The 27,612-nt window shown below is 42.5% G+C and overlaps 4 protein-coding genes across 5 annotated transcripts; 3 read left to right on the forward strand and 1 right to left on the reverse strand.

Moving 5' to 3' along the window:
* Nucleotides 1–622: 622 nt before the first annotated feature.
* LOC128437209 (zinc finger protein 37) lies at nt 623–7,725 on the reverse strand. The gene is made up of 12 exons (XM_053419267.1): nt 7,482–7,725; nt 6,303–6,471; nt 5,717–6,174; nt 4,703–4,877; nt 4,307–4,353; nt 3,799–3,964; nt 3,617–3,697; nt 3,402–3,473; nt 3,230–3,316; nt 3,057–3,119; nt 2,414–2,656; nt 623–1,881 (listed from the first exon to the last, which is right to left on the reverse strand). The coding sequence occupies exons 1-12, from the start codon at nt 7,488–7,490 to the stop codon at nt 1,097–1,099; spliced, it is 2,355 nt and encodes a 784-aa protein (XP_053275242.1). The 5' UTR covers nt 7,491–7,725; the 3' UTR covers nt 623–1,096.
* Nucleotides 7,726–8,290: 565 nt separating this feature from the next.
* On the forward strand, nt 8,291–15,204 carry LOC128437210 (bifunctional apoptosis regulator). Of its 2 annotated transcripts, none has more exons than XM_053419270.1 (9): nt 8,291–8,602; nt 9,722–10,003; nt 10,649–10,747; nt 11,109–11,202; nt 12,113–12,285; nt 12,454–12,598; nt 12,795–12,974; nt 13,123–13,319; nt 13,630–15,204. In XM_053419270.1, exons 2-9 carry the CDS (start codon nt 9,759–9,761, stop codon nt 13,820–13,822), a joined length of 1,326 nt encoding a protein of 441 aa, XP_053275245.1. In that variant the 5' UTR covers nt 8,291–8,602; nt 9,722–9,758; the 3' UTR covers nt 13,823–15,204. The 2 variants fall into 2 exon arrangements, with proteins under 2 accessions (XP_053275245.1, XP_053275243.1); XM_053419268.1 differs by having other exon boundaries at nt 8,294–8,808.
* Nucleotides 15,205–16,094: 890 nt separating this feature from the next.
* txndc11 (thioredoxin domain containing 11) lies at nt 16,095–23,001 on the forward strand. The gene is made up of 13 exons (XM_053417925.1): nt 16,095–16,219; nt 17,070–17,166; nt 17,383–17,502; nt 17,889–17,986; nt 18,296–18,425; nt 18,530–18,623; nt 19,102–19,214; nt 19,311–19,514; nt 19,602–20,310; nt 21,023–21,186; nt 21,588–21,700; nt 21,773–21,853; nt 22,305–23,001. The coding sequence occupies exons 1-13, from the start codon at nt 16,095–16,097 to the stop codon at nt 22,915–22,917; spliced, it is 2,661 nt and encodes an 886-aa protein (XP_053273900.1). The 3' UTR covers nt 22,918–23,001.
* A 21-nt stretch (nt 23,002–23,022) lies between these two features.
* Nucleotides 23,023–27,593, forward strand: LOC128435163 (lipopolysaccharide-induced tumor necrosis factor-alpha factor homolog). The gene is made up of 3 exons (XM_053417928.1): nt 23,023–26,706; nt 26,825–26,957; nt 27,202–27,593. The coding sequence occupies exons 1-3, from the start codon at nt 26,682–26,684 to the stop codon at nt 27,308–27,310; spliced, it is 267 nt and encodes an 88-aa protein (XP_053273903.1). The 5' UTR covers nt 23,023–26,681; the 3' UTR covers nt 27,311–27,593.
* Nucleotides 27,594–27,612: the final 19 nt, after the last annotated feature.

A 27,612-nucleotide genomic window follows, 5' to 3' on the forward strand; every position in this document is an offset into this window, starting at 1 on the left:
CCCTATGTCCACCCAGCAATTCAGAAATCAGGAAGTTCTGACGGATAGAATTAAATAAATGTGATTTGCAGATTGAAATGGCGCAGAATAAATTTGACTTATTTAAATTTAAACAACCGACTGACAAACTGAAAAATGACAAAACCAAATGATCAGTGTTACAGCCACAGACGTCATATAATGAGCTGAATTTACATTATCTGTATTAATTATGTAGACAATAAGATAATGGCTTAAATCAAAGAGGTGATGGGGATGAATCCTTCTGCGTTATATTATTTGAAGAGATAAGTTTTCACTTAAAAATTGTAGTCTTGTAACGTCACCCTGTCAATCCAAACTGAAATACATTAATAACTATAAAATGGATTAACGTTTTAATTTGGCACAGAGGCACATTGACCTGATGCCTCAAGAACATAGTCTGAGTTTCTCTCTGGAGCCAAAGTGATATATGTAAAATACACAAGACTGTTGCGTGTCTTTCCCTCAAATGAAACCTGCTGTAGATATTAAAGAACCCTTTGACTCTGTTGGTTGATCAGTGTCAAAAATCACCACACATGTGGTTAATAATTATGAAACAAGACAAAGACATCATTAACAAGTCAAAGGCGGTGAGTGCTTGCTGATGTTTTAGTTCAGTGTGTCATGTTGTGCTTTTAATATCAACTCTCAAAGGAAGATCTACAAGTTGATTGTAGAAAGATAATCCTCTTATTTCAAGATGAAAGGAAACAATTATTCAAATGCGGCAAAAAGTAACTAATGCATTTCTGAAAACATGGATTTTAAAATAATGGATATTGTGCATAATTTTTTTAACATCAAATATTGATATTTGGCATGCAGGATACAAAGGCACTGGGAATTGTACAGATGGGCCACTAGAGGTATGCATAAAAACAGGAATACTGGAAAGACAACACAGAAAGCTTCCAAATTAATCTTCACACAGACTCTGTGGCGGATATTTGCCAGAAACAGTAATCGTCTACACTGTAGGTCGGAGGAATGGAAGGAACGTTTACTGCAATTTTACTGCAATATCTTTAAGCACAGTTCACAACATAAAAATAAACAAATCGAGCAGCCATTAGACGTCCAGTTGGGCCTGCTGCTTGGGTCTGCCGAGCTGTCTGGTCGGTCCGATGCGTCTTCCAGCATGTGTGCGCTGGTGCTGCCGCAGACCCTGGCGGTAGATGAAGCTCTTCCCACATTCTCCACACGCGTAGGGTCTCTCTCCGGTGTGAAGCCTGTGGTGCACCTTCAGCTCCTCGGCTCGAGAGTAGCCTTTCCCACACACACTGCAGATGAAGGGCCTGTCTTTGATGTGGGTCTGGTAGTGTGCTGTCAGGTAAGAGTTTATCCGGAACGTCTTCCCGCAAATGGAACACGCGAACGGCCGCTCCTCGGAGTGCTGCATCTCATGCAGCTTGAGAGAGGAAGCTGTGTGGAAGCCTCTGCCGCACTGCGAGCAGAGGAACGGCCTCTCCCCGGTGTGAATGCGCTGGTGGATTTGGATGTAGCTCTCATTGATGAACCTCTTGCCACAGTCGGGACACGGGTAGGGTTTCTCCTTCACGTGCGACTTCATGTGTTCTTCCAGCTTTTCTTTTTCGTCGAACTGAACACCGCAGCGGCGGCAGAAGAGAAGCTGCGATGTGCTGTGCTCGACGGGGTCCGGTTCAGCAGCTGTCGGTGTGTGTGCGGTAATGTGGTGAGCTTGTAAAGCAGACTGACTCTCAAAGTCTTTCCCACAGTCCAGGCAATGGAGGGACGATCGGATCCTGGACTCCCCCGGCAGAGACTTTAAGTATTCAGAGAGTTCAGACGCGATGGGATTCACCTCATCGTCAAAGTCCATGACGCCTTTACTACCTTCAGAGAGACGAGGACGAGACAAAGTATGTTTTCATTTATCCAGAAATAACATTTGCATTAATTAGGATTTAGCGTAAAAAGTTTGACTTTAATTTATATTTGGTTTATACCCATAAATTGCAGTTAAGTTCTTCGACTGATTTTGAGCTAAATAACGAAAGGTCGGTGTTCCAACGTGTCTTTGAGTGAGAGACTGAACCTCCAGTGGATTTGCAGACAGTGAATGAATGGTCTGTAATCATCTAGAAAAGTTGCTGCTGTGTGTGTGAATGCAACTTGTCCTGTAAAGCACTCTGAGTGGTCAATAAGACTGGAAAAGCACCATTCCATCCATTTACCATTCACAAACACATGTGTGTTAGATCTTGATAGTCCTATTTTTTGCATGTAATTTCCAAGAAATGTTCATTTGTTTAGTTTTAACTAATAAAATAAGAGTGATATAATTTGTACAATATCTCTAAATTCCTACAAAGGTTAGATTGAACCCGTACGTTAGACTCCTGGTCAAATGGTTTAAAGATCTCACCTAAGTGGACTTTGTAGTGCGTTTTGAGGTTTCCCTTCTGGTTGAAGCCCCGGCCACAGATGGAGCAGTTATATGGTTTCTCTCCGGTGTGGACCAGCTCGTGCCTCTCCAGTTTGTAGGCGTGAGGGAATTCCTTGCCACACACGGAGCAGTGGTACTCGATCTTTTCTTTGGGCGTCTTCAGGAGCTCAGGAGGAATCTCCACTGGCACACAAACCATCTTCCTGCCACGGCTCTTCTTCCCTGAGTGGGCGAAAAACTTATGTGAAATCACAACGTTAGGCTGCTAGTGCGACGACTATAAAATGACTTTGCAGACTTTAAATAACGAATTAAAAACCAGAATTACTGGAACCATGAACAATTGAACATGCATCAGTGTTTTAAAAACTACCTCAAACAACAGAAACCATGTTTGGGGAAAAGTTATTGAACGTCTTTGACTTTTTAGCTCGATCCATGTCCCAGCTGCTAACACGGAGGAGTCAGTACCTATTCTGCAGCCACCCACTAGGGTGCGATCAAGATATTAGGGTTAGCCGCCACCTGCAGGCAACAAAATTAATAACTGCTGCAATGTAACAGTGCGCCACCTGCAGGCAGTGAGTGTTACTGCCGGTGTTGCTGTTTAACTTGCTCTTACCAGTTTTTCCACCTCCTTCAGCAGATTGTTTGGATTCTTTCCGTCTTTTGTAAGGTCGCTTTGCTGTCAGACAGAAAAATATGTTGGAATGTGTAAAAGAAGTGTCAACTCAAAAACAACAACAAAAACAAAAACCTAACCATACTAGTGAACCAAATTTTATTTTCTCCTACCTGTGGCTCGAGGGACAGTTTTGGGGTTTGGGGTTTCTGATTCCACAACGCTGGGGAAATTTATCTTTCTTCGGGTGCGCCTTGATACTAAAATTAAAAACAAAAGATATTATAACAAACACTGTCAGATACAATTAACACAATCTCCATAAAAGTCCAGAGGAACACTCACTTCCAGGCTCTGCCTCCAAATCTTCAGACAACGCCGGTGTTTCTGAAATCTTTCTTCTGCCTCTTCTCTTTGCTTGGTGATATAAAAAGAACGGCAGAAGATATTTCGGTATGGAAAGCAACACAATTTATGGTAATGAATGACTTCTGAGTAACAGACTATAAGAAAACTAATCTTATTGCATCTCCTCTTGAAACCTCATCATGTCGACTCACCAGGATTTGCAGGAACCTGTTTATCAGAGACGCTCCGGGATTTTATTTCTGAAACCTTTTTCTTTCTTCTGTGTCTCTTTCCTGCAAACGTCACGTGGAAGAAAATATCACATCAGATCCGAGACAACTATCATACACACAACCTGAACAGTTTTTTATTATTCCTTCTGATTTAGGTTTACCACGGTAAAAAGGGGAAACGGTTGCCATCTTTACTACTCTCTCTTTCTCCTCCCCTTCTTCCCTTTCTTCATCGTCTCCCACAGACACAACTTCCATGATGAGCGTTGGACTACTGTTGTCTCTCTGGCTTTGGCTTTGCAGCTGAGACTCGGACAAGCTGACACCCTGTGATCATAATCATTAAAAACCATCAGAATTATACCCTCCCTGAGTAAACAGCACTTTAGCACTGAAAACAGAACAGAGTTAGTTACAGTTTAATTATAGTTAGCTCTCCTGCAAATGCAACTGGCAAAAGATAAATATCTACCTGTTTACTTTATCTAACCAGCAGTGAACCTGAAGTTTGGCTCCTCTGTTTACTAAGTTTTTTACGAAGTACATTGTCATCTAGTCATGTCTAGACGTCCCCATTGAAAAACTATGGAAGCTCCAGAGCTAAATTCATTTTTTGTCTGTTTATCCATTTGCATTGTGGAATTAATAAATTATCTTTATATTAATTACCTTGCTCTGCTGAGGAGCTTCTGTGCAATCAGAGCGTCGGTCAGGACCTGCACAAAGCAAAATGATCAGGCTCAAATACACCTGACAGGTTGAAGAATAAAGTCAATGTAAAGCTAAATGCACATTTTGGTAACGTGGTGAGTTACAACCAACCATTAAAAAGTTAGCGTGAACATGACGATAGAAAAGAAACAGCATAGTCATCATAAATTTAAGAATTTAAATGTATGTGGTTGTTGATGCCTCTTTTCCAACTCCTATTTAAAATATTCTTCACCAAATAATCTTTAAAACTTCCATGGGAAGCTGAAACACAATTAGTTCCTTCAGTAAACAAATTTGTGGCATTTGCAGAAGTGAGTGCTCTCAGTCAGGATGTTGTTATGAGTAACTTACTTGCATCCCATTCGACCACTTCTCCATCGGAGTTGATTAAACCTCCGATCTGGTCATCTGGCTCCTCCTCCTCCCCGGCCTGCAGACGAACCGTCAGGTGGAGGGTTTGTCCTTCCAAGTCTGCAGATGCCCTTTTGAGTCCATGTGATGCAAGGGGCTTGTGCTCAGGTGAATCCTAAGTAAAGAACACATTGAGATATGGTTATTAATGTAATTATCTTTTAGGCGTATTCACTCAACCAAGTCAATCTCACAGGAACTGGAGACACCTGAAATCTTATTTAAGAACCAAAGAGGTAAAAAGCATTGGTCCTTGTGTATTTTTATGGAACCAAAATCTCTCTTACTTTTGCTGTAATGTTTGATCATAAAAGCATTTTAAATCAAATTAAACAAATCGAGGATTGCATCCAGAGGACATATGCTACATAGAATATGCTAAAGGAAAAAAAAAACTGAGAAAGAAAGATATAGGACACAGGTCAGGACAGAGGATGGGTAGCAGTTTATAAGATACTTCCCAGGAGGTGAAACAAGGTGAAGATAATAAAAACCAACGTTTAACAGTGGATGATTGAGAAAACTTCCAATTTAATGATTAATCCAGGTGTGAGATTTATGGCAGCGACTGAAGGGTTCATGTAAGGAGACAAACAGGAGAGATAACTAGTGTGTCCAGGAATATTCAGAGACCGGGGCGCTTTGACAACGTCTGCAACCCCCCCCCCCCCCCCCCCCCAGTGCCACAGAGACATGCTATACCCTCTGATTTGCATCTCTGCAGAGAAGGATTCATATAGCAGCAGGATATTAACCCCACACACACCTCCAAGCAGTGTGAGAACTACTTGAAGACCAAAGTAGATCAGTGAGTCCTGGGCCTCACGGTCTTATCCTCCACAGTCACCTGACCTCAACCACACTGAACCTTTATGGTGACACTACTACACAGCTACAAGATGAGTAACAACACACAAGAGAAAGGAGATTATGAATAATTTATAATAAACATACTGTTTGGCAAAGTGCTGGTGTTTTGGTCTCATGTAGTTCCGCCTCTGTTGGCAAAGATGTGCTTTGTTTTCCGCTCTGGTCCGGGACACAACAACTGTCCTCAGCTTGTGTTCTCTGGCAGGAGCTCATGTCTCCTTTGTGACTGAGGGCCGTCTCACGGACCGGGAAGGAGAACGATTTCTCTCCTGTGTTACTGCCCTCATCCACCGTCTCATGTTCCGGCACCTTCCAGTAAACACAGGAGAGCTCAGGTTTGGCATCAGAGTCAATGAGGATGTGTCTCTTCCGCCCGTCTCTGGCAGAGGAGCTCTGGTCGTAGAGAGCAGGGCCACTCGACTCCTCTGAGCCGTTCTCCCCTGGATTAACTCTCTGAAGTCGCTTTTCATCGTTTGAACTGGAGCTGTCTTTCCTTTGTGCTGAAGTTTCCTCTTTCTCTCCCCCTGAGCAGGAGCTCTCATCTGTATCAAACATGACAAAGCAAAGCAAAACAAAATGTGACAAATCCTGACTGAGTAACTGTGTGTGTGTGTGTGTGTGTGTTGTCTAATAAGGAGATGGATGCTGATATTGAAAATTTTCCACTCACGATTATCACTCACAGTCCAGCCGTCCTCTTCCTCTTTGATGATGACATGAATCTCCGGAGTCTCACAATCATAGTCAGGACTTGCTTGTGCATTTTTGGGATCGTGATGTGGCAAGTTCCGCTCGTCATAGTTTTCCCCGAGACTCAACGGATCTTGGAGTTCAGGATCCTATGAAGGAATTTAGCACAGAAACACTCACACTCAGTAACCAGTAACAAACCACAGGGCAGTGGTAATGAGGGTGGTCGGTTTCATCTGGTGGTGCATACATGCGAGTTCTTTACATGTGTTCAATAAATTGTTTTAAGAACGTGACCCACATTCAGTGTGGTCTCACACTAAATGTCTGATTCAATGTTTTCCTAATACCAATCAGCAACAGGTCTGATGATGATGAGGGCTTCTTCCTCTCACACCATCCTCTGTCAACACACTTTCAGTTTATAGACGTGCAACATATATCACAACAGCTGATGGCACTGATCTTTAAAAATACAGTTATCTTTATGGTGCTTATTGGGAACTGCAGCACCTTGCTGGCCAGTAATAAACTCCTACTTGTACTGGTATATAGTGTATTACTGTGGCACTACCTTTGCAGAATGACTTGTATACACTCAGCTGGCAGTTTACTAGCTAAATCAAACTAATGCACCTCAATACAAAAGTCCTGCAATCACTCCCCCTTCGTCAATGCATTTATATTTAATATTTACTCGTACTTGTATCTATCTTAAAGTTATGATTAGCTATTTATAAGAAGTCAGTCGTTCACCCTTAATATTAATGGTGCCTCCTGTCATAAATGCATGGCAGCAATAACAAGCCTTTAATAAACTTACTATAATCATCCTCGACAGCTCGAGCTCACGTTATGTTTGACATGTTCTCAACCACCTTAACATTAAGCGGATAAATCAAGTGGAGAGTTGAAGTCGTGACAGAATGCAACGCTAGTTAGTTTACAACAAACGCCATCAGCTAAGCAGCTAGCATTAAAGCCATTCCCTACAATCTAGTGACAGCTAATGCTAAACGAAGGAGCTAACGGGGCTTCGGGGACATGTAGACCGGTTATTAGGCCGGAGGACCCACGGCTAACATGGCTAACTTCTTCTGTCCCTCTGCGGGGGAAAGGATCCAGATATCGGGCCAACGACGAGCAGCAGCTACGTTACCTCGAACATAGTGCGACGTGACCGCCGGGTGTGATGGCTGTCATAAGAAGAGCAGGACGGACAGCGAGCGAAGAAGAGTTGTGGCGGTGTTGTTGGACGGATCAGCTGTCATGGACTACACCTCCTGTCTGTCTGCCTGTCTCTGTCTGCCTGCCTGTGTGTGTCCCTGTCTGTCTCTCTGTCTCTGTCTGCCTGCCTGTCTCTCTGTCTGTCTCTCTGCCTGTCTCTCTGTCTCCCCCCTCTCTGTCTGTCTCTCTGCCTGTCTGTCTCTGTCTCTATTAACTAAACTGTGATACGACACCACTTCTTCTTCAACAGATTTTTTCCCTTCTTTACGCTTTTTAGGTCACCGGCTGGAGGGCGCACACCGCCCCCTGCTGGACAGCACAGGGAAGACAGCTAGATAGAGGTTGTGTCTGTGTTTGTGTACTATGTATTGTATGCACAGTATGTATTGTACATTATGTATGTACAGTATGTATGTATAGATGTACAGATGTATAGTATAGATGTATAGGCAGTATGTATGTACACACATATATAGTGACATAAGAGATAAAAGATAAGAATGAAATATAAACATCTGACTATCATATAGGCTACAGGCCGATGCTTTTTATAAATGTGCATACATGTAGAAAAACAAATACAAGCCGACCATACACTAAAGCTGTCACCATTATACGATCCAGGATCGGTGACAGGATCAGTGACATGATCAGTGACAGGATCGGATCCAGGATCAGTGACAGGATCAGTGACAGGATCAGTGACAGGATCAGATCCAGGATCATTGACAATATCAGATCCAGGATCAGGGACATGATCAGATCCAGGATCAGGGACATGATCAGATCCAGGATCAGGGACAATATCAGATCCAGGATCAGGGACAGGACGTGTTTTTTTTGCTCTGGACTTTGAACTGAAGCAGCTTTTAAAAGCCACATGTGTGAAACCAGCTGTGTCTTCATCGCTGAGGAGGAGGAGGAGGAGGAGTAAACCACTGGATCAGACACCACTGGATCAGACACCACTGGACTCAAACCAGTCTACGACTCAACCCGTCCTCTGACCCACATGTCTCGTGCAGGGACCCTCACGTGATCCTACCAGAGCAGGTGAGCGTCATCAGGTGTGTGCGCGTGAGGAAGCAGCAGCAGCAGCAGCAGCAGCGGAGCCATGGAGACGGAAGCTGTGTGTTTACCAGCTCCGGGTCGGGTTTGATTTGAGTGGAACAGATTCCACCACAGACTGAGAACTGGTCCAGCCCACTGACATGTCCCCCGGCTGCTGGTCCCCCGCGCGGACACACTCCTGAGGCCAGGTGAGACTCCACCACGTCGCTGTAGCTGTCATTAACTTTAGCAACCCTTAGCCTAGCTCTCACTGTTAGCCACCGCTCAGTTACTGGTTAACTCCCACTATCAGCCTTTTAAAACCGACCCATGGCCCAGTTCACTATCTGCGGTGGCAGTAAAACCCACTCTTTTCTTACTGGGGGTGGGGGGGTTTAGTGGCAGAGTCGTGAGGTAACGTGTAAATGTTGACGTAGCTTGTAGCTAGCAGCTAGCTAGCCCGGATGCAGCGAACAGTGATGGGTTAACACATTGTCAGTTGTTAAACCAGCGGAGAATTAGTTGTTTAATATCTGTTTTATGGTTTAGTACTGGCGTGTTTATTATTTGCTGTGTGTGTGTGTGTGTGTGTGTGTGTGTGTGTGTGTGTGTGTGTGTGTGTGTGTGTGTGTGTTTGTGTGTTTATTAGCTTGTGAGTTAACGCTATCACGACACGCCTTCCTCCATTCAAAACAACCATAAACGTCAAACAACACGCGGGTGCTGAAATCATGTGATGTTGATTTGTAATGGTGGAATAACGTTGTCTAGTCCTAACGGCGCTGACACCAGATTATCGAGGCCTCACATTCATAATCCCAGCGAATGAAAAGTGAAACAGCTGAAGTGTCCAACCAGTAAACTGCTGAGACACTTTCACTTCAGTTATCTGTGCAATCCAATGTCTAATGTGCTTCATCCACTGTTTATATGCTCTGTATGGTTGTTATCTATAATTCCTTGTGTTTATATTGTTAGATTATTTCAAATGTAGATGCACTGTTACTTTTTTCATGAACAATAAAAGTAGATATTGTATATGTGGCATGTGCAATAGTCGTGCCTATATCATCCTCTATGTCCTTCCTTTGTAACCTCGTCTCTTCTCTCTCCATGTCTCAGATTGAGTCGGACTCATCAGACGACAGACTGAGCATCAATGGACGACCCCCCTGCCTCGTCCGATTCTTCTGAGTTCAAGTCTTCAACCGGCGGCAACATCTCAGAAAATGAATTCTCGTGTCACTGCTGCTACGACATCTTAGTGAACCCCACGACTTTGACCTGCGGCCACAACTTCTGCCGCCACTGTCTGGCTCTGTGGTGGGAGAGCGCGCACAAGAACGAGTGTCCGGAGTGCCGGGAGAAGTGGGAAGGCTTTCCTAAAGTCAACATACTGCTACGGTAGGATCTGTCACGGCCACACCGAGTCAAGTCACAGTTGAACAACCCTGCAGAGGGATTTTAATTTGAAATTGGATACAGGAATACCAGTGGAGTGCAGATGGTGAGAAAAGGAAAGAACTTCAAAACAAGGAAAGGAATAACAAGATAGATTTAATTAGGTAACTCTCAGGTAACTTTCATCGCAAATTTATAATAAATTTGACTAAAGGTGGTTGCCTGGATTGGACATCGGGCAATTTGGGACAAATCCTGGTGGGCTGCTACATTTTTAAGCCATCATTTGACATTTTGTTTTTCTGAGAATATTTTAGCCTTGTACTCACAACGTCAGAGGACTTTATTCTATTTTATATTTATTATAATTTCAATAAGGGTTAACACTCGGTTTTAGGGTTAAGATTTGTGTTGGTGAAGGGTTAGGATCTGAGGGAAGTCCTCACTAATAATAATATGAAGGAGAAACTTTATCAGAACTACTGCAAACTGTGAATAGAACAGTTTCACTCTGTGCTCTTCTCACACAACTTCGCCTTATTCTGCATCGTCTATACCTGCACTACCAACTCTGTTTGTTGTATTTTATTGTATATATCGTGATTCCATCCCTCATTCCATGGGTTTGAATCTACCTGCTCTTCTTAGGGATGCAACTGACAAGCTGTTCAGCGAAGTCGTTCAGCAGAGGAGAGCTACGATCCAGGCAAACCCCCAAATCTCCCGGAGCCTGTTGGCCTTCCAGAGGTAAGAACGTTTACTAACTAGAGACAAGTTGTTTTGGTGCAAACCGAGTAAACATTAGAAATCCATCGATGTAGAACAGCACTTCCATAACTTTGTCACGCTCAAGAGGGGCAGTTTCACACAATAAGGATCAATGTCTTTTTTGTAAAGAAAGGTTTCACATCCAGATTTGTTAAATTTCTGGAGTTCCCCTTTGATAATGATGATATATCTATGTTGACTTACCTGCTGTCTGGGCTAATTGGGGCCCGAGCACCGACAGTGCGAAGGAAAATGAATCAATTGCTTTGGCCTGCACAGTGCTTTGTATTAGACCCTTTGTTTTACCAAAGCAAACACTTAAATATCTTTCTGTTTTCAGATATGGCGACAACCTGGGTAGATCCCGGACAAACAAGCACAAAGGAGCAGGCTTCTTCTTCTCTGGTGTCTTAACAGCGCTCACATGTGTGGCTGTAAGTATACACAAGTGTTAAAAACCACATGTAATGACATGGGGTTATTACATTACACAGGTACTCTGTGTTGATGAATTGGTCCCGAGCTGCGATACTGAACTGTTTTACTGCAACGCTGCTTGAAACTACCTGTGGAAAAAACTAGGACAAATACCTATAAAGGTAAAGTAATTACATTTTGAGCATCTTATTGGTGAATAATTAATTAATTAAAATAAGTTGCCATTGCTGGATTTATAAATAAGAGCTCATACAGATTCTCATTATCAGGATCCATTATATTTTACTCTTTTGCCAAATGTACCTTTGGAGTGAGTTATTATAATTATTATTATTTATACTATAAACTATTATTGGGTGGTAAGTTAATGTCACACTTTCACTGTTAACTGCTATTCTGATTACAACATTTGTGCTTTTTTTTTATATATTTCCAAAGTGATTTTAACCACAACAGTATCTAATATTTCAAAATTTCCCTCAGCAGCCGACCAAGGGGTTGGGGTGTTCATCTGATGTAGACAGTACATGTTTATTTAGTCCATGTGGCACTTGGGAGCAACGTCAATGTGTGTTTTGCCACATGGCAGTAAATGTGCATTGTGTAATCACGTTACAGCACGACCCCGGTTCTTTGATGAACGCCGTGATTGAATCAGGTCGTTTTAGTGAAAACCAGAAGGAGGCCTGAGCCTGTGTTTTAACCATCTGTTGATGTGGATGCTTTTGTTCGGTCATACAAGTTTAAATGTGCTAAATGTAAAGGCATATAGCTAAGGTCAGTAATAACAGCAGTTCATATCACAGTCTAGTTTGTGAACCGAACCTTTTCTTTGCATCTAGATGTGTAAAGCATTTGTGGTGTGTGTGTAGAAGTTAAGGTTTGTTAATGTCTGTGTTTGGTCAGGCGATGGTGATGGTGTATCACTGGAGCAGTAGTGGGGTGGAGCAGCACACCCTGCTGATCAGTAAGCCTGTGTCCCACTGGACGTCAGAGGAAGTGGTTTCCTGGCTGGAACATCTGGGGCCCTGGGCGCAGCTCTACAGAGATCCCTTCCTACGGGAAAGTGTCAATGGAAGGTAACAAAAATGGAAAACTCTCAGATACAGAAAAAGCTAATTACTTAATAATTAGCATGAAAATTACCATCATACTTTCTTTTTTAGTAGGTTCACTCTGTCGCGACCGGTTTAATGGAAGTTTGAGTTTTATGCTGATCCAGTGTTCTGTGGATTTCTTTGCTTCAGGCTGCTGCTGATGCTCGATGATGAAGACTTGTTGAAGCTGCCGTACAGCATCGAGAACCAGGCTCACCGACGAGCCATTCTGGCCGAACTGGACAGAGTCAAAGCTCTTGGAGTCAAACCTCCTCAGAACCTGTGGGAATACAAAGTAAGAACAGACAACATTTCGGGCTATGCAGATATTTGCACTGAGCAGTGACTCCAGGCCTGATATTGTGTCAAATGTGTTACTTTTAGTGTTTTAGTGCACAGTCCATTCATTAAAGAAAATGCCCCATTGTACAGATTGGAATCTGTGAGTCTGGAATCAGGATCTCTGTGATTTCTCTGTCCCTCTCCTCCAGGCGGCTAACGCTGGGAAGTCTCTGTTCCTGCTCTACGCCCTGAAGAGCTCGCCCCGGCTCACACTCTTCTACTTGTATCTATTCGACTACTCGGAAACCTTCCTGCCCGTCCTGCACACCTGCTGTCCGGCCATCTCACACAGCGACCAATCACTGGAGAGCAGCTTCTACATGACACAGGTGACGCTTTGAATAAGTCAACATTGTCTCTGAGAACAAGTCCAGCTACTTCGACATTTACATGCACAGTGAATATGAGCCGAACTATTGACTTAACAGATTTGTGTGTTACTGATTGTAGTCTAAAACGTGTTCTCTTGTTTGTCAGCTGGAGCCCAACTGGCAGCAGTGGGCGGAGTTCCTGGTGAAGTACCTCCTGCTTCCATACCAGCTAATAGCTGAGTTTGCTTGGGACTGGTTGGCTGTCCACTACTGGACATCTCGCTTCATCATTGTGAACGCCGTGCTCATGTCTGTGCTGGAAGGCTGTGCCCTGTGGAGACTCTGCACGACAGCAGGGATCAGGTACACCCAGTGGGAGGGCTGGGTCTTCATGAGTTTTTCTTTCCTGGGTCCTAAATTACCCACAATGCCAACCTGTGATGACGGCTACATGGGGCTATGAAGCATTGTTTCCCTGAGAGGGTCCACATTGTGTTTGTTTTCTTTTCACGTGCATGCAATTTACTTCTCAAGCTGTTCTGGTGAGCGGCTGTTGGTGATAATATGTCGTTAAGTCGTCCATGTCTCTGTACAGTCCTAATTTAGCTCCTGAGGACTGTTTTCAACAATCAGCCGTTACTCGTTTAACTCGTATCTTCCTCTCTCTCTTTAGGTTTCTGCCAGAGATGATGTGGAGCCACACGTGGACGATGTTATCTCAAGGGTTTGTCTTTGCCGTCCTGTGGCCTTTAGTCCCTCAGTTTGTGTGCAACTGCTTCTTCTACTGGGCGCTCTACTTCAGTCCCATTGTCAACATAGACCTGGTCGTGCAGCAGCTGATGCATCCAGAAACACAGGTGCCGTAACAAAGCTGCATGTTGTCAGCGCCCTGACAGTGCCACACAGTTCAAAGCAAATAAAGTGAATAGTCAGAAAGACAGTTGCTGACAAGTGTTTATGTTCAGCGTTGAAGTCACAAGACTGACTTGTTTGCGGTTGGAAAGGAAGTTTTCTCGCTTCCTGGCTCATCTCTGCTGGACGGCTGCCATGTGGAACAAGAGAGGCTTTGAGCCACTGTGGGAAAAGCGAAACCAACACAGTAACAAGCTGTGAACCATCTGTGATCGTATTGATTTGGAGAGATGACTGCAGTGGACTCATTCACAAACCACATTGCCTAAATGGTTCAGGGGGCATTTATGCAAATGCCGGGTTGGAGCATTGGTGGCAATGAAGACTGGTGCAGTGACTCTCCTGTAGAGTCACGTAGGGGGCGGGGAATGTTCTCGGCACGCAGTTTTTACAGAGAAAATTATAATATGTCCAAATTTGTCCTTTTGGGTGAAAATATTGCAAACATTTCATTTACATTGAATTAATATCTTTGTTAGATTAAGCTACGGTAAGAACCGTGCGCTCCCCACTACCTACGGCTCAAAACTGAACTAACTGACTGAAGACACCTACATATCACCTAGTGGTCTAAACAATACATTACATAATGGCTCCTACAACTGGCCTCATATGTCAGTTGATAGCTCTCTAGCACTGTAGTCCAGTTAAACCTTTTATTCCTATACAGCCCTGCGTACTGTCCAGTGGAACAAAACAAGTATAAATACATTTTTGTTTAAGTTCTAATCTAACCCCCATTCACTGAAATGAACAAATGCTGCTTCATAAGTATCAGCGTGATTTATGCTGTATCATAAGTGCATTCTGCAGATATTTCAGTCGGTCTCCGAGGGTCAATAGCTGCAACAGTGACAGTTGAGGTTTGTGGTTCTGCATCCTGTTGGGAGCCTCTAGCTTTACTGTTGTTTCAAAAGAAGTGCAGTCAAGACAAACAAATGTTCAATGGCAAGGTTTATTCCAGAAGTTCCTTTTCCTATACGGTTTGTGGCACTTAGATTTAAAAGTAAACTTATTATCTTAAATTCTTTTTTGAGATGCCGATACAGATCCTTTTTTTTCCAGTTTTTATAATTTGTCTTTAAGGAAACATTGTTTGAGGCAGATTTAATTTGTTCTGCTGGCAAAAATGAAGCAGCACTTTTTTTTTATATCGTTCAGAAGAGTTTTGTTTGCAGTATACAATTCCATGTGGTGTTGGGGGGGATATAACTAATCAAAGACATGTTTATTATTATTTTTTACATTGTTCATTTGCACTTAAAGGTTCTACACTGTGATTCTGTTCTTAAATGTGTTCTGTTGACAAAGGAAAAATAAAGACTTTTAAATGTTATCCTGTTGTTGTTTCTCATTATGTAGTAATTACTGGACAATTGAATTAGTTACATCATCAGATATAGTCTATAGTACTATACTATATATAACATTTTCCTTTCAAATGTATTAATATTTTATTTGTATAGCTCCAAATCATAATTTACATTAGCTGAAGGCTCTTTACATAGAAGAAAAGTCCTAATCTTTTGTATTAAATATAAATATGTTATGTTTAATATATAATATACCTTGTTTGTTTGTAATTTAGTCTATTTAGTTATTGTTTGTCTTTATCTATTTAACTTTCCATGAGTGCAGTAACATTTGAAGAAAGGATAATATTTTGGGTATTTTTACTTCATTAAACCTATCTTGGCTCGAACAATTGTAAATAAAGTTGAATTGATTTAAGATCCAGGAACGAGCGCCCTCTAGCGTTGAATATTCGTCATGGCAGCAGAGGTTGTCTCCATAATGACGTAAGGGCTGTCTGTAAAGCTCAAGTAGCACCGGAAACGCAAAAAAATAACTACAAGACGATTTAAAAATGATAATTGTTTACGCTGGTTTATCTCTTTAACGTGAATATAACCAACAACGACTCTATTTTTCCGTTTGCGTTAAGATGGCGGTGTTAAACGTACCGTGCGTTCGAATCGACAACAATTTGCGGACGAGCCCTTCGGCGGGCTTGTTGCGGAAGTGAGAAGTCGACGTGGGGAAGAAAGGTTGGTCCGCGTTCGAGACCCGCGACACAGCAGCGGCGCGTCCAATCCAAGTCAGCGGTGTGTCCCGTGGAACCGGTCCGCCTGCCTCTGCCCCCCCGGAGCCCGCTGCCCTCCCCTCGGTGATGGACGCGCGGAGCCGGGCCGTATAAATGGGACCGGGAGCCGCTGACGGGCTGTAATGCTGCGCCGGGTGCGGCAGTCTCTCCGGCAGGTGCTGCTTCTGATGGCCCGGAGACCGGATCTCCTCTGCGGGGCTGTCGTGCTCAGCGTCCTGCTCGTCCTGGCTCTCGTGCTCACGTGCAGGTACGAGTGGGACAGGGTTGGTTTCCGGGATCCGACCGAACGGCTCGTGTCGCTGTAGCTTCACGAGACTTGTAAATTAGCTGCTTGTTGTTACCACGAGCTGGTTCTAAAAGTCTCAGCTCAAAGTGTTGGGATAAGAGGATTCACTGGTGATTAGAACCCTGGGGACCAATGGTGGACTCCCATAGAGTCACTGGTTTTGAACTGGGTGTCTCTGGTTGTTACCAAACAGCTCAGATCTGTCATCATTTATCAGGTTTATTCAGCACAGGAACAATAACACATATAAAGTGCAGGAGGAGGCAGGGAACCTAGTAGTCTTATTTTGAAGCCCTGACCTAAACAAAGTGAGGTTTTCACACAACATTACACATGCAGATAATAATATGATTACACATGAGAGTCAACAAATCAACAACAACTTGTGTATCCAACTACAAAACAAACGGCAACAATATTATCAATAAGCAAGTAAAAAGATGTGTGTATGTGACAATGACTGTGAGTGTGTGTTGGGGGGGGGGACTCCCAGGTAACATTAATCAGTTGAACATCCAAAAACAACAACACATGAAGAGGAGCAGCAATAGTTAAATAGTCTTTTAAGCATATTTTCTAATGTAACTATAATATTTCAACTCAGTTTGTATAACAGAAAACTATTTTTATGAAATTGGTTCAAATAAGTAAACAAATCAAAGTTCTTCATCACAAAGAGTTTAACTAGTCTGGTGAAAATCACAGGCTGTAGACAAATGTATATATTGTCTCAGAATATATATTGTGTTTATGTATGTTGTTGATATTGTGATTCCTCCTTTATTCTGACATCTTGTTTCTCTGTCTGTAGCCGTGCTAAGGATGTGGTGGCAGCCGCTCGGCCTCCGGTGCGGTTCTTCTCTGCCGAGGCCCCGATAGTCGACCTGTACATGGGTCAGCTGGACCAGGTGGGGTTCTGGATACTAAACATTTAGTTGAATGAAGCACTGGGATTTCCCTCCAGCAGATATCATGAGATCTGCGTGAGAACTGGATTCTGTTTCAGCTCGGACGGAGCAGCTTTCATCCTTTGCTCCAATGTTCTGACATTTCTCAAATCATTTCAGTGACAGATCTTAGCTATTAAAAGATTCCTGCCACTAACGATAATTCTCTCTCTGTAGGTGGAGCGTCTGAGGAGTGTGGCCGAGGTGTCGCTCATCTTCTTCTATGCCCCGTGGTGCGCTCACTCCATGGCTGCCCGACAGGAAGTGCAGCAGGTTGCTAAGAAGCTGGCCAAACAGGTACAGGACACCTGAGGTCGCTCAGTGCTGCAGGATTGTTTCAAGGTCATATAGAAAGCACACGGTGGTTGCATGGTGTGCGGCTGTAGAGGAATAAACAACACAACCCAACAACAATACACTTCTAGAATAAAATAGGGTACTGTTATCTAAAGTATTTTTTGTAGCCTGTATTCAGTAGCAGCAAATCCTTTAAACTCACAAAGGAAAGTTGGTAACTAACTACTGAGTCTGACTGTTGGGATGTACTTTAGAAAACACTGTTACCTCCTCACACATGACTGAGAATGATAACACAACTCATCCTGTCTGTGGTCGTTTGTTTCACCTTGTTTCTCTGTCGTTCTCACACACACACACACACACACACACACACACACACACAGGTGCAGTTTGTGGCTGTTAACTGTTGGTACAGTCTGGGGAAATGCAGGAGGCAAAACCGCTTCTACCACTATCCCATCATCCAGCTGTTTTATAGAAGGTAAGACGGAGAGAACGTTGAACAGGAGGAGGTGAAGAAGAAGAAGAAGAGGAGGGGGAATTTTTCCTCATCTGGTTTAAGTGCATGATGTATGTTTCTAGTGGCTTGTTCTGTAAATCACTTTGAGTCTTTGATAAGATTAGAAAAGCTGCTTTTTAATAAGTACAGTCCATTTTCCACTTAGTGTTTTACGTTATAAATGTATTTATGATTTTGATTATGATTAATAACATGTACAAATGAGCTGTGAGGTGAGAGATTCATACATTACATCACTCAGTCGTTCCTTTATGTTTGTCTGTGCTGCAGGTTCGGACCCATCGAGTACAGAGGTCCCCTCCTGGCTCTGTATGTGGAGAGCTTCATCCTCCGAGTCATCACGCCGCTCACTTACCTCCCGTCCAGAGCCACCCTGGAAGAGTTCCTCTCCAACCACGAGGTAGATGTTTCATCCCTGACCGTGGGAGCTGGTGGATAATAAGTGCTGTAGGCAGTTATGTATATGATATATGACGAGTGGCTGTGTCTTTTTTGTCCTTCCAGCCTCGTGTGGTGGGTTTCTTCCAGTTCAACTCGTCTCCTCAGCCGCCGGGGTACATCACATATTTGTCTTCGGCCCTGCAGGCGCTCAAAAGAGGTGAGAGAGGATCGCCCAGCGCAGAGACTGGTTCTTACAAATCCTCAATGAAGCAGCTATGGGATCAATTGATTAGTGGATTCAACTTTTAACCAAAAAGAGCAGTTACTCATTCAAGTATCATTAATGTTCTTTTCTTTATCTTACAAGAAACTACCAAGAATTATAAGCAACAATTATTTCCATTATCAAGTAATTTGCCTATTATTCTTATTTGATTGTCTTATGGTCTGAAATAAAATGTTTTTAAATGTGTTCTTTGTTCGGCCAAAATCTCAAAACACAAAACTTCATATTCTTCTTAAGTGTCCTTAAATAGTTTGTATCCACATTAAGGAAAGTTTTTAAAGTCAAGAATCTGGAACTAGATAATTCTTTGATTTCTTCTTCTTTAAATATTGGGACCAATTGTTGCAGCTATGCTCTAAAGATCTTTGTTTCATTCGATCTTTGTTTGTTTCTGTTTTTTTTGACGTAGATTTCCGCGGAGTTGTGCGTTTCGGGGTCGTGACGAACAAACAGGTGGCCGAGGCCATCGCCCTAAAAGAAGATGAGAGTGTTTATCTCCACAGGATATTAAACTCCTCTTTGGTGAGCACTGTGGTCATGATAGTCTAAAAACAACGGCTGAAGAATGTAGAGAAATACTGAATACATTTTGCTGTTGTTTTTTTTTGGTCCTTTCAGATTTTCCCTCGACTGGAACGTAACTTCACGTCCGAGGGAATCTGCAGCTGGGTGTTCGAGAACCATCAGACCGTCCTCAAGTGGCTGCAGCCGCCGGGCACTAAGTCGCGCCTCCTGGAGAAGGAGCTGACTAAAGGTCCGGCGCTGCTGCTCTTCCTGCCCCACAATCCACTGGGCTCCAAACCCGATCCCATCCTACACCAGGTGAGCAGCGATAAGAGGAAAAATAGCTTCATAGTCTGCATCTTATTTCAAATATCTAATTTTACTGCTGGTTTTTGTTTTTTTCAGATTGCTGACATTGCTGTGCGGTACCACTCCTGTGAGAATAACGACCACTCCGGCTCGGAGGGGAGGTCCCACTTTCTGTGCTGCCAGTCGGTTCTGCTCCCGGAGTCCAGGACCAGTGTGTGTGAGGTGTGTCTCCACTCGTCAGGACAGAGTCGGAGCGGCTCTTCCGTTCGCTGCTCGTTCCCCTCCACGGCTCAGGGGGGGGACGTGTGGCGGCCTCATCTCCGACACTGCTGCCTCTACCGACTTCCTGCTCCTGTGGCCACGGCCTCCGCCTCCTCAGTGGACTGTAGCAACCTCCTGAGCAGCTACAGCCCGTTCAGTCAGTACAGTGCCTGCTGCAGACCAGTAGAACCTCAACTCAATGAGTCACAAGCCAAAAAGGGGCCGGACATGCAAAGACTCACGCCCCCCCCTCCTCTGTCCGTCCCTCCGTCCTCCGTCACCCAGCAGACAGGAGACGGCATCACGGGGCTCCGGTGTCAGACCAACAGGACGCTCAGGTTCTATCTGCTGGACGTGGCTCTGAACTGGCCCCTGGCCGTGAGGCTCGGAGCCACAGGCAACAGTACGGCTGCTCTCCACCAGGGGGCCGGGGACCCGGGCGATGGGAGCAGCCACCGGTCGTTCGCAGCCATCGTGAACCTGAAGGACGAGGTTCACTACGTTCTCCATCGCAGCCCGGCAGCCACTCTCACAGAGTCTCTGGGTAAGACCAGGACACGGTTACACTCAGTGGACACTTTATCAGAAACACAACGGCCTTTCAGAAGGAACCTTTAGAGGAGGAGTTCTGCTAAACCCTGAGAGTTTGAACTCGGATCCACTTGTGTTTCTGTTGGACAATTGCCTTTTTTTTTATAGACCATTGTCAAAGTTATTATAATAATTTAGAGATATTAACTCAGTCTTTTAGAGTTTTGTGTTGCAGGTGAGTGAGGAGACGTTTGAGTGGGAACACCCTGTGCCATGTTTACACAAGTTGAATGGAAAGTTGATGAGTCAAGTTAAAGTCAATATTAGTTTTCCATAAATCATCACCTGAGAATTATGACTTAGAGTTTAGCATTTTATGCACATTAGCACATTAGCTGAAAGAGTTTCATGGTCTTTTACATGCTGTGCACATACAGACACAGACATTTGAAATGAACAGGACAAAGCTCGTTGTGACCTCTAAGTATCTGATTGTTTATTTGATATAATATTACTTTATTAGTACTTTAAAATATACCCTACATCAGTAATGAGATGCCCACAGTCTGTAGTGGTGGCATCAGGTCAGGGAATCACAGTTAGTCATTCATTTAATTTAATTCTATCATGTTAAATATCCTGTTTGTATTTGAAAATGATCCGTGTAGTGGTTCTCTGTTTTCATTGTGTGTGTGCGTGTGTGTGTGTGTCTGTGTGTGTTACAGAGACCTTCATCAGGAACTTCAGTGCTCCGTACAGTCTCCTGCAGAGACACTTGGTCGGAGAGGAGAACAGGAAGGGAGGTGAAGAGGAAACCAGGCGTCCCCGCCGGCTCATCACAGAACTGACCACCTCCTCCTTCCTGCCCTCCGTCATGGATCTTCAGAAGGTGACGCAAGACGCTGCTTCAAGACCTCTCTCCTCTCTCCTCTCTCCTCTCTCCTCTCTCCTCTCTCCTCTGTGTGTATTTGTGTGAGAGTCAGAGGTTGTTATAAAACACCGACAGCGACTCATTCCTGACGAATCATTCTCCACTGTTTGTGCTGGAGAAGTCAAATCTCAAGGCAAATATTAATATTTTTTGTTAAACAGAAACAAAAGAGGTGACCGTTTAATCCCATTACAACAAACTGTTTGTAGGACAATTTCTCATTGTGCTCCCAGTAGAACAGGAGTGACGCAACATGCAAATAAAACCAAATGAGCACATTTTTAAATACACAAAGTAACAGGGATGTATAACTAAATTTGGCTGAAAATGTGTGTTTGTGTGTGTCTGTGTGTGTGTAGGACGTGCTGCTGATCTACTACACTCAGTGGTGTGGATTCTGCTCCGTTCTCAACCACATCATCATCCATCTCGCCAGGTTGTTACAGGAGAACAGCACCATCACTGTGGCCAGGTAACGTTTGTCTTTAGGTGTGAGTGTTTATGAACCCAGTGAGACCAGTTACTCACACTTCTCTCTGTGCAGGGTGAATGTAGCTCGCAATGACCTTCCCTGGGAGTTCATGGTGGATCACGTTCCCTCCATTCTCCTCTTTCCCAGATACAGGTGAGAACTAAAGTGCACTTTCATTTCACATTCAACAGAGCAAACATCAGCAGCCCGACAGCACAGTCCCCTTGAATCCAATCAAGCACCTTTCTGGATCTGCTCATTGGTTCAGATCTGTCCTGTCCTGGTCCATGTCCATCATTCCACCAAATTTCATGGAAATCCATTCACTATTTGTTTTCATAATCCGGCTGTCAAACAAACAAACAAACAAACAAACAACCCACCGGCCAAAGGGGAAAACATAATCTGCTTAGCGATATATTGACCAGTCACAAACATTTGCAAATTAGCATTTTCCAGTCACATCTGCTCACAGATTGTTTTTTATATATAAAGATGAAAGTTGAAATGAAATAGTTTACAGCTCCCGTATGGAATTGAGATTAACAGGAGAAACTGTTAACAGACTTAAAGTATATAATTTCAATTTCTTCTTGTCTTTAAGAAAACATCTGAGTGTGAAGTTTCCAGACGACCTTCCCATCACGTTACCCAACCTCCTCCACTTCGTGCTGCAGCACTCTGGCTCTGCACACGATGCAGACAAACCAGTAGCATCGTCTTTCAAGGCCGACGGTTCAGGAGCCGCCGCCGTCCTCCGCGCAGAGTTCCTGGCCCTGCAGCGGGAAGTTCAAACGCTGCATAACGCCCGGGAACGTCTCTCCCAGCAGCTGGCGCAGCTGTGGCGCGACAACCGGCGCCTGACGTTTGACTCTCTCCTCTTAGAATCCCAGAACACTGAGCTGCAGCGAGCGAGGCAGAGCCTGGAGGAGCAGCATCAGGAGAAAAGCCGGCTGCTCGGGAAAGCGGTGAGACGCCTGCAGGAGCTGGCGGACACCTCGGAGAACCTGCTGAACGAGAACACGCTGCTCAGGATCCTGCTGAGGGAGCTGAGGGACAGGACGGAGGAGCAGGAGGAGGAGGAGGAGGTGGAGGAGGAGGAGGAGGAGGAGGAGGAGGAGGAAGAGGAGGAGCAGCAGGAGGAGGAGGAGGAGGAGGAGGTGGAGGAGAAGGAGATAATGGAGCCAGAACAGAAAAAAAGCCATATGGCCTCTTGACCACACGTCTGCAGGGAATCCTGAGGAGGAGAGAGCCGGAAAACGAAGGGATGAGAAAGAAAGGATGAAAGGAAACAGTTGGAGGAGCTATGTATGTAAAATGATGTAAAACCAAAAGGGCGACAACTTAGTAAATTTCATCATATGAGAAAACGAGGATGAAACGACAGTTCTGATCTGCCGTGAAAAATGAAGACTGCTGCCGAGTCAGGGAACACGTAGCGAGCTGTGATGATGGAGGATTTATCCACTCGCATGGACACTAGTGCGGGGGGGTTCAGTGCCAACTCTCCAAGTCACATGACTCAGTTCTGATTCTGCAAATTGAAAAAACACTTAATGTCGACGGTGGAAGATTTAACCCGAGTTTAAATTTCTAAAAAACACTCTGCAGCCAAATTCTCTGCCTTCGCTGAATCACTGTCTGTCCTCATCTGATGGTTTCAGACAACGAGTCCATGAGCAACACAAACTGAATCAGGCCGAGTGGAAACAAAGATTTACGGTTAAATAAATTAATCAAATAAATTGGGGCGGGTTACATTATTATTACTACGACAGATCAGATGATAAATGTGAATTTCCACAACACTAATTCCATCGGTGGATCAACAGAGTCGCTTTCATTTTTTTAACAGAATTTATATTTTCAAACTCTTAATTTATTCACGTCATTTCCTTTTTGCCTCCTGATCAGCTACTGTCAACACTTCCGGATTATTTTTTCAAAATAAAAGCCTAGTCGTGAAAGAAAGCCTTTTCCCGACTGTAAAAGTTCTCCAGGTGCAGGAGTGATGTTTTTTTTTTTATACTGGTTTATAAATTCAGTGGTTCTGTACTTCCAGATCATTTTCTTATGATGAATCGTATATTTTCCTATTAATCACATGCAAAATATTGACTTATTAAGTTGGTAAACTTCCGTTAATTTCCAAATGCAGAGTCGGCACAACCGGCAGGAAACTTTTAAAATATGAAGAATTCTAAACAGAGTTTGGTGGATTTGTTTCATCTGCAGGATTTAGAGGAAACTCTCACCTGCTGCTTCACAATCCTTTAATTTAATGCCCAGTAGCAGGTGAGAGTCGGGGAGTCTGGCTCCAGAGTCAAAGGGCTACTAATGAGGTTCATTTAAGAGCACTTGAAATAATCAGCTGTTGTTTCTGTTTTCTGTTATTTTGACGGGGAAATAATTGTTTTGTTAAACTGATCTATTTTTCCAGGAATCTTTTCATCTCTTGAGTCACTAAAATATAATTTCTGTGTAACTATTCAGGTATTCAGAACCAGATGCTGCAATCGTTTACATGTGAAATATTGCACCAGTTTTTACTGATTAAAAATCAATTCTTCTTACTTACTGTTTTTATTAATGTGGCTGACGTGTGACACTGAGCAGTCAATTATTAAATCCATACAATGAGCATAAATCAGTCAGATCAACTCACCTCTGCCATAATAAATTCTATATTACATATTCTATTAAGTCAATTCTTTGCACTTTTTATATATGTATGTATTTATAGTTAAAGTTATAATATGATAAATACATTTGACTAAAATATGAATTACATCTGGCCGACCTTCCTCTTTCCATAATATACATTTTAAAACTTGTAGATTCAGAGAATCTCACCTCATCTGGTAACTTAATCCTCATCTGGTAAAATAGCTTTATCTATAAATATTTATATAATTCACTGCAGGTATTTTATTGCCTTATTCTTTATCAAATGATCAATTCAGTCCCTTTAACAATATCATCATTTTTCTTTTAACTTTGTTATAATTCTTCTGTAATGAAGCTATGAGGGATCAAGAAATAAATGTTTATTTTTTAAACAAAGTTTGAATACCAATGGTGTAGATCTTTAAGTCACACTTACTTTTTATACATTCAAACTTTTGGGGTTTGAATATTTCCTTCATTGTAAAATCAGCCGAATGTTAGCGAACATTTTAACTGAATGTTCTAAAATCTGATAAAATATTACAGAAGATAGTTTTGCCACTATGTTACTTTAGCCACCAGTAGGCGGTGCTGCAGCCCCCTCAGAATCCCTACTCCCAGTGAAACAACAAAAGCCCCCTGACCATAATGTGATTAAGGACAATGTGGGGAAAAGATGTCATAACACCACCTGACAAATGTTAGATTTATTTTCTTTTCCTTTTCTGTTGAGTCAGATTTTCACTCATTTCTACGTCTGTCATCGTCTGAACTCTGACCCACAAACTCTGGGACATTAAAGACTTTTTTCAAGTCTTCGGTTAAAAGCAGACGCAACATTTAAAAACGGCCAACTGGAAATAAACCAACCCCTGATGGATGAGTTTAAAATCTTGAAATAATGAGATTTAAAGAAGCTTAAAATCAAAAAGACACAACTCGGTGTGTGAGCTGGACTCTTCTGCCTGGATGTTCAGCAGGGACGTAAATACCAGCTTTAATTTGAAGCAGCAGAAACATGTGCTGCTCATTTCTCCAGGAATCAAAGGTTACTTGTCTTCAGTCAGTCTCATGCACTGCAGACACAGATATGTTTTATGTTTTTCAACCCATCTGATATTTTATAAATATGTTTGTCCTTAATCCTTATTTTTTTATATATCATATGATGTTAAACTATATTATAGTTGAAAATGATGATTTTTACAGTTTAAACTCGCTCTAAACTGATATGAAAATAAAATGACATTTGTTTAAAACATATTAAGGTTATTTTTAATTCAAGCATATAGAAGTTGTAAGTCTACTTTTCTTGCATTTGTGTAAATCGACATGTTTGCTTCACACTATAAAATATAATTTTCTTCTATCGTCAATGACAGAAAGAAAAAAACACTTTTAAACTTTCGAATGAAGAGAAACTTTGACACAGTGATGTGGTATAAACAGTAAATCTCTCTGGATGTTAACGGTGGCTGTAGTGAAGCCGGGGTTGGGACGGGGCTGGGTCAGAGGAATTCACACACAGACAACTACTGTGGGAACAAACAGGGTTAGAAGAGAAGGTGAAGCTCATCCTGTGGGAAACACAACGTCTACACAACCTGTGAGTATCTGTCTAAATGTAAAGCTGTTAAACAGATCGTGTGTTTAGAGGATCTCAGTGTTTTGTCACCACTTATTTTCTCTACCAAGCAGTGACTCTCATATATTGAAAATCTGTAAGGTTTCATTACAACAGAAAGATAAACGAGATTTAACAATGTATAACACTATGTGAATATTTAATGGAGACCTGGTGCATCTCCTCAAAATACTGTCCAATCATATTTAAATACTATTCATACTTTATTCTTTATAATGCATGTACAAAGTGTTTTCTGTTTTAAATTATTTTATTATTAATTATGTTATGTTTTACTTTGATAATGAACATGTAATTGAATCTTTTATTTATAGGGTTAGATTTTAATGCTTTATTATGATTATGTTGTACTTGGATATTGTACATATTTGCATATATATGTATAAAGTTTATCATTTTAAAACCATTTTATGTTCAATAAGAATGATGATTGCTAACTATGTATAGTGATTTTATATTAAGTTCATTATTATGTTTAGATAGTGTCAGGAGATGATAAGATGCATCTGTGATCCCCATATTATTTGTTTATTTAAGTATATATTTTCAAATCATTATACATTTTTATAAATGTTAATTTCAATTTGTGTTTCCTGATATTTGAATAAGTCGTTAACATGCACGGCCTGTGTTTACATTCACTTCTGATATGAACAGTTTCCAGGGACGATGGCAAATCCACAAGTTCCTGTCGGTGAGTTTCCTCACGAGAGCAGCGGAGCTCAAATTAACTTTATTGAAAAACTAATTCTGGACAAAGCTATGTGCTCGTCTTCATTATGTCTCTTCCTCTCTGTCCCCGTGTCGTGCAGCGGCCGTGTGTCCTCTGGGAGACAGTCCGGTTCAGGTTGTCTGTCCTTCATGTCACCAGGCCGTCCTCACCAAGGTGGACCACACCTCTGGTTTGCTCACCTACCTGCTCTGTGGGGGTCTCTTCTTCTGTGGGTAAGAAGCACTGACCTCTCTGGTGTTTCTTAAGTGTGTTCAATTATTTGATGCTATAAAACAAAGTGATTGACAGATGAAACTCATAGATGTCAAATCCCCTTAATATAATTGGATTATTTCCATATATCATTAATGTCATGCCAACTAGTAGACAGATATTTCCTCTCTGATGGAGTTTAATATAGAAATGGTGAAACAAGATCGTATCTAAGACCTTGTGTTTTCCATATTGTCCTCTCAGCTTTGTTTTAGGTTGCTGTCTCATTCCGTTCTGTGTGAACCGGATGAGGGACGCCAGCCACTCCTGTCCCACCTGCAAGACGGTTCTGGGGGTTTATAAACGCTTATAGCCGAGCTGCAACAATCGCGTCATCCATTTAAATAGTTGATCAACAGCAGATTAATCACAGCTGTATGAATAGTTGAATTCAAGTTTCTTTTGTCATTTTTTTTAACATAAAAAACTAACATTTGTTGGATGTTGTGATTCTTAAATGTGAGAATTTGATGTTTTTCTTCGTCCAAAAAAATTAATAATAATAATAACTTTTCTATCTTTTCTATTTCTACATCCATGTTTGTGTCCCTGTAAAATGACCTGACAACTTTTTCCCCGCTTCATCCTCAATAAACTGTGACAAAGCTCACGATG

The sequence above is a fragment of the Pleuronectes platessa genome, chromosome 3 (assembly GCF_947347685.1).
Source record: "Pleuronectes platessa chromosome 3, fPlePla1.1, whole genome shotgun sequence".
NCBI lineage: Eukaryota > Metazoa > Chordata > Actinopteri > Pleuronectiformes > Pleuronectidae > Pleuronectes > Pleuronectes platessa.

Coding starts and splice junctions, on each gene's coding strand:
- LOC128437209 (XM_053419267.1), bottom strand. Junction 3,317..3,401: donor TTTGGAGGCAGAGCCTGGAA/GTGAGTGTTCCT, acceptor TTTTAATTTTAG/TATCAAGGCGCACCCGAAGA. Junction 3,120..3,229: donor AACTGTCCCTCGAGCCACAG/GTAGGAGAAAAT, acceptor TCTGTCTGACAG/CAAAGCGACCTTACAAAAGA.
- LOC128437210 (XM_053419270.1), top strand. CDS start 9,759: ATGGACGACCCCCCTGCCTCGTCCGATTCTTCTGAGTTCAAGTCTTCA. Junction 10,748..11,108: donor AGCCTGTTGGCCTTCCAGAG/GTAAGAACGTTT, acceptor TTCTGTTTTCAG/ATATGGCGACAACCTGGGTA. Junction 12,975..13,122: donor GCAGCTTCTACATGACACAG/GTGACGCTTTGA, acceptor CTTGTTTGTCAG/CTGGAGCCCAACTGGCAGCA.
- LOC128435163 (XM_053417928.1), top strand. CDS start 26,682: ATGGCAAATCCACAAGTTCCTGTCG. Junction 26,707..26,824: donor AAATCCACAAGTTCCTGTCG/GTGAGTTTCCTC, acceptor CGTGTCGTGCAG/CGGCCGTGTGTCCTCTGGGA. Junction 26,958..27,201: donor GGGGGTCTCTTCTTCTGTGG/GTAAGAAGCACT, acceptor TTGTCCTCTCAG/CTTTGTTTTAGGTTGCTGTC.
- txndc11 (XM_053417925.1), top strand. CDS start 16,095: ATGCTGCGCCGGGTGCGGCAGTCTCTCCGGCAGGTGCTGCTTCTGATG. Junction 17,987..18,295: donor ATCCAGCTGTTTTATAGAAG/GTAAGACGGAGA, acceptor TCTGTGCTGCAG/GTTCGGACCCATCGAGTACA. Junction 21,701..21,772: donor AGCACCATCACTGTGGCCAG/GTAACGTTTGTC, acceptor CTCTCTGTGCAG/GGTGAATGTAGCTCGCAATG.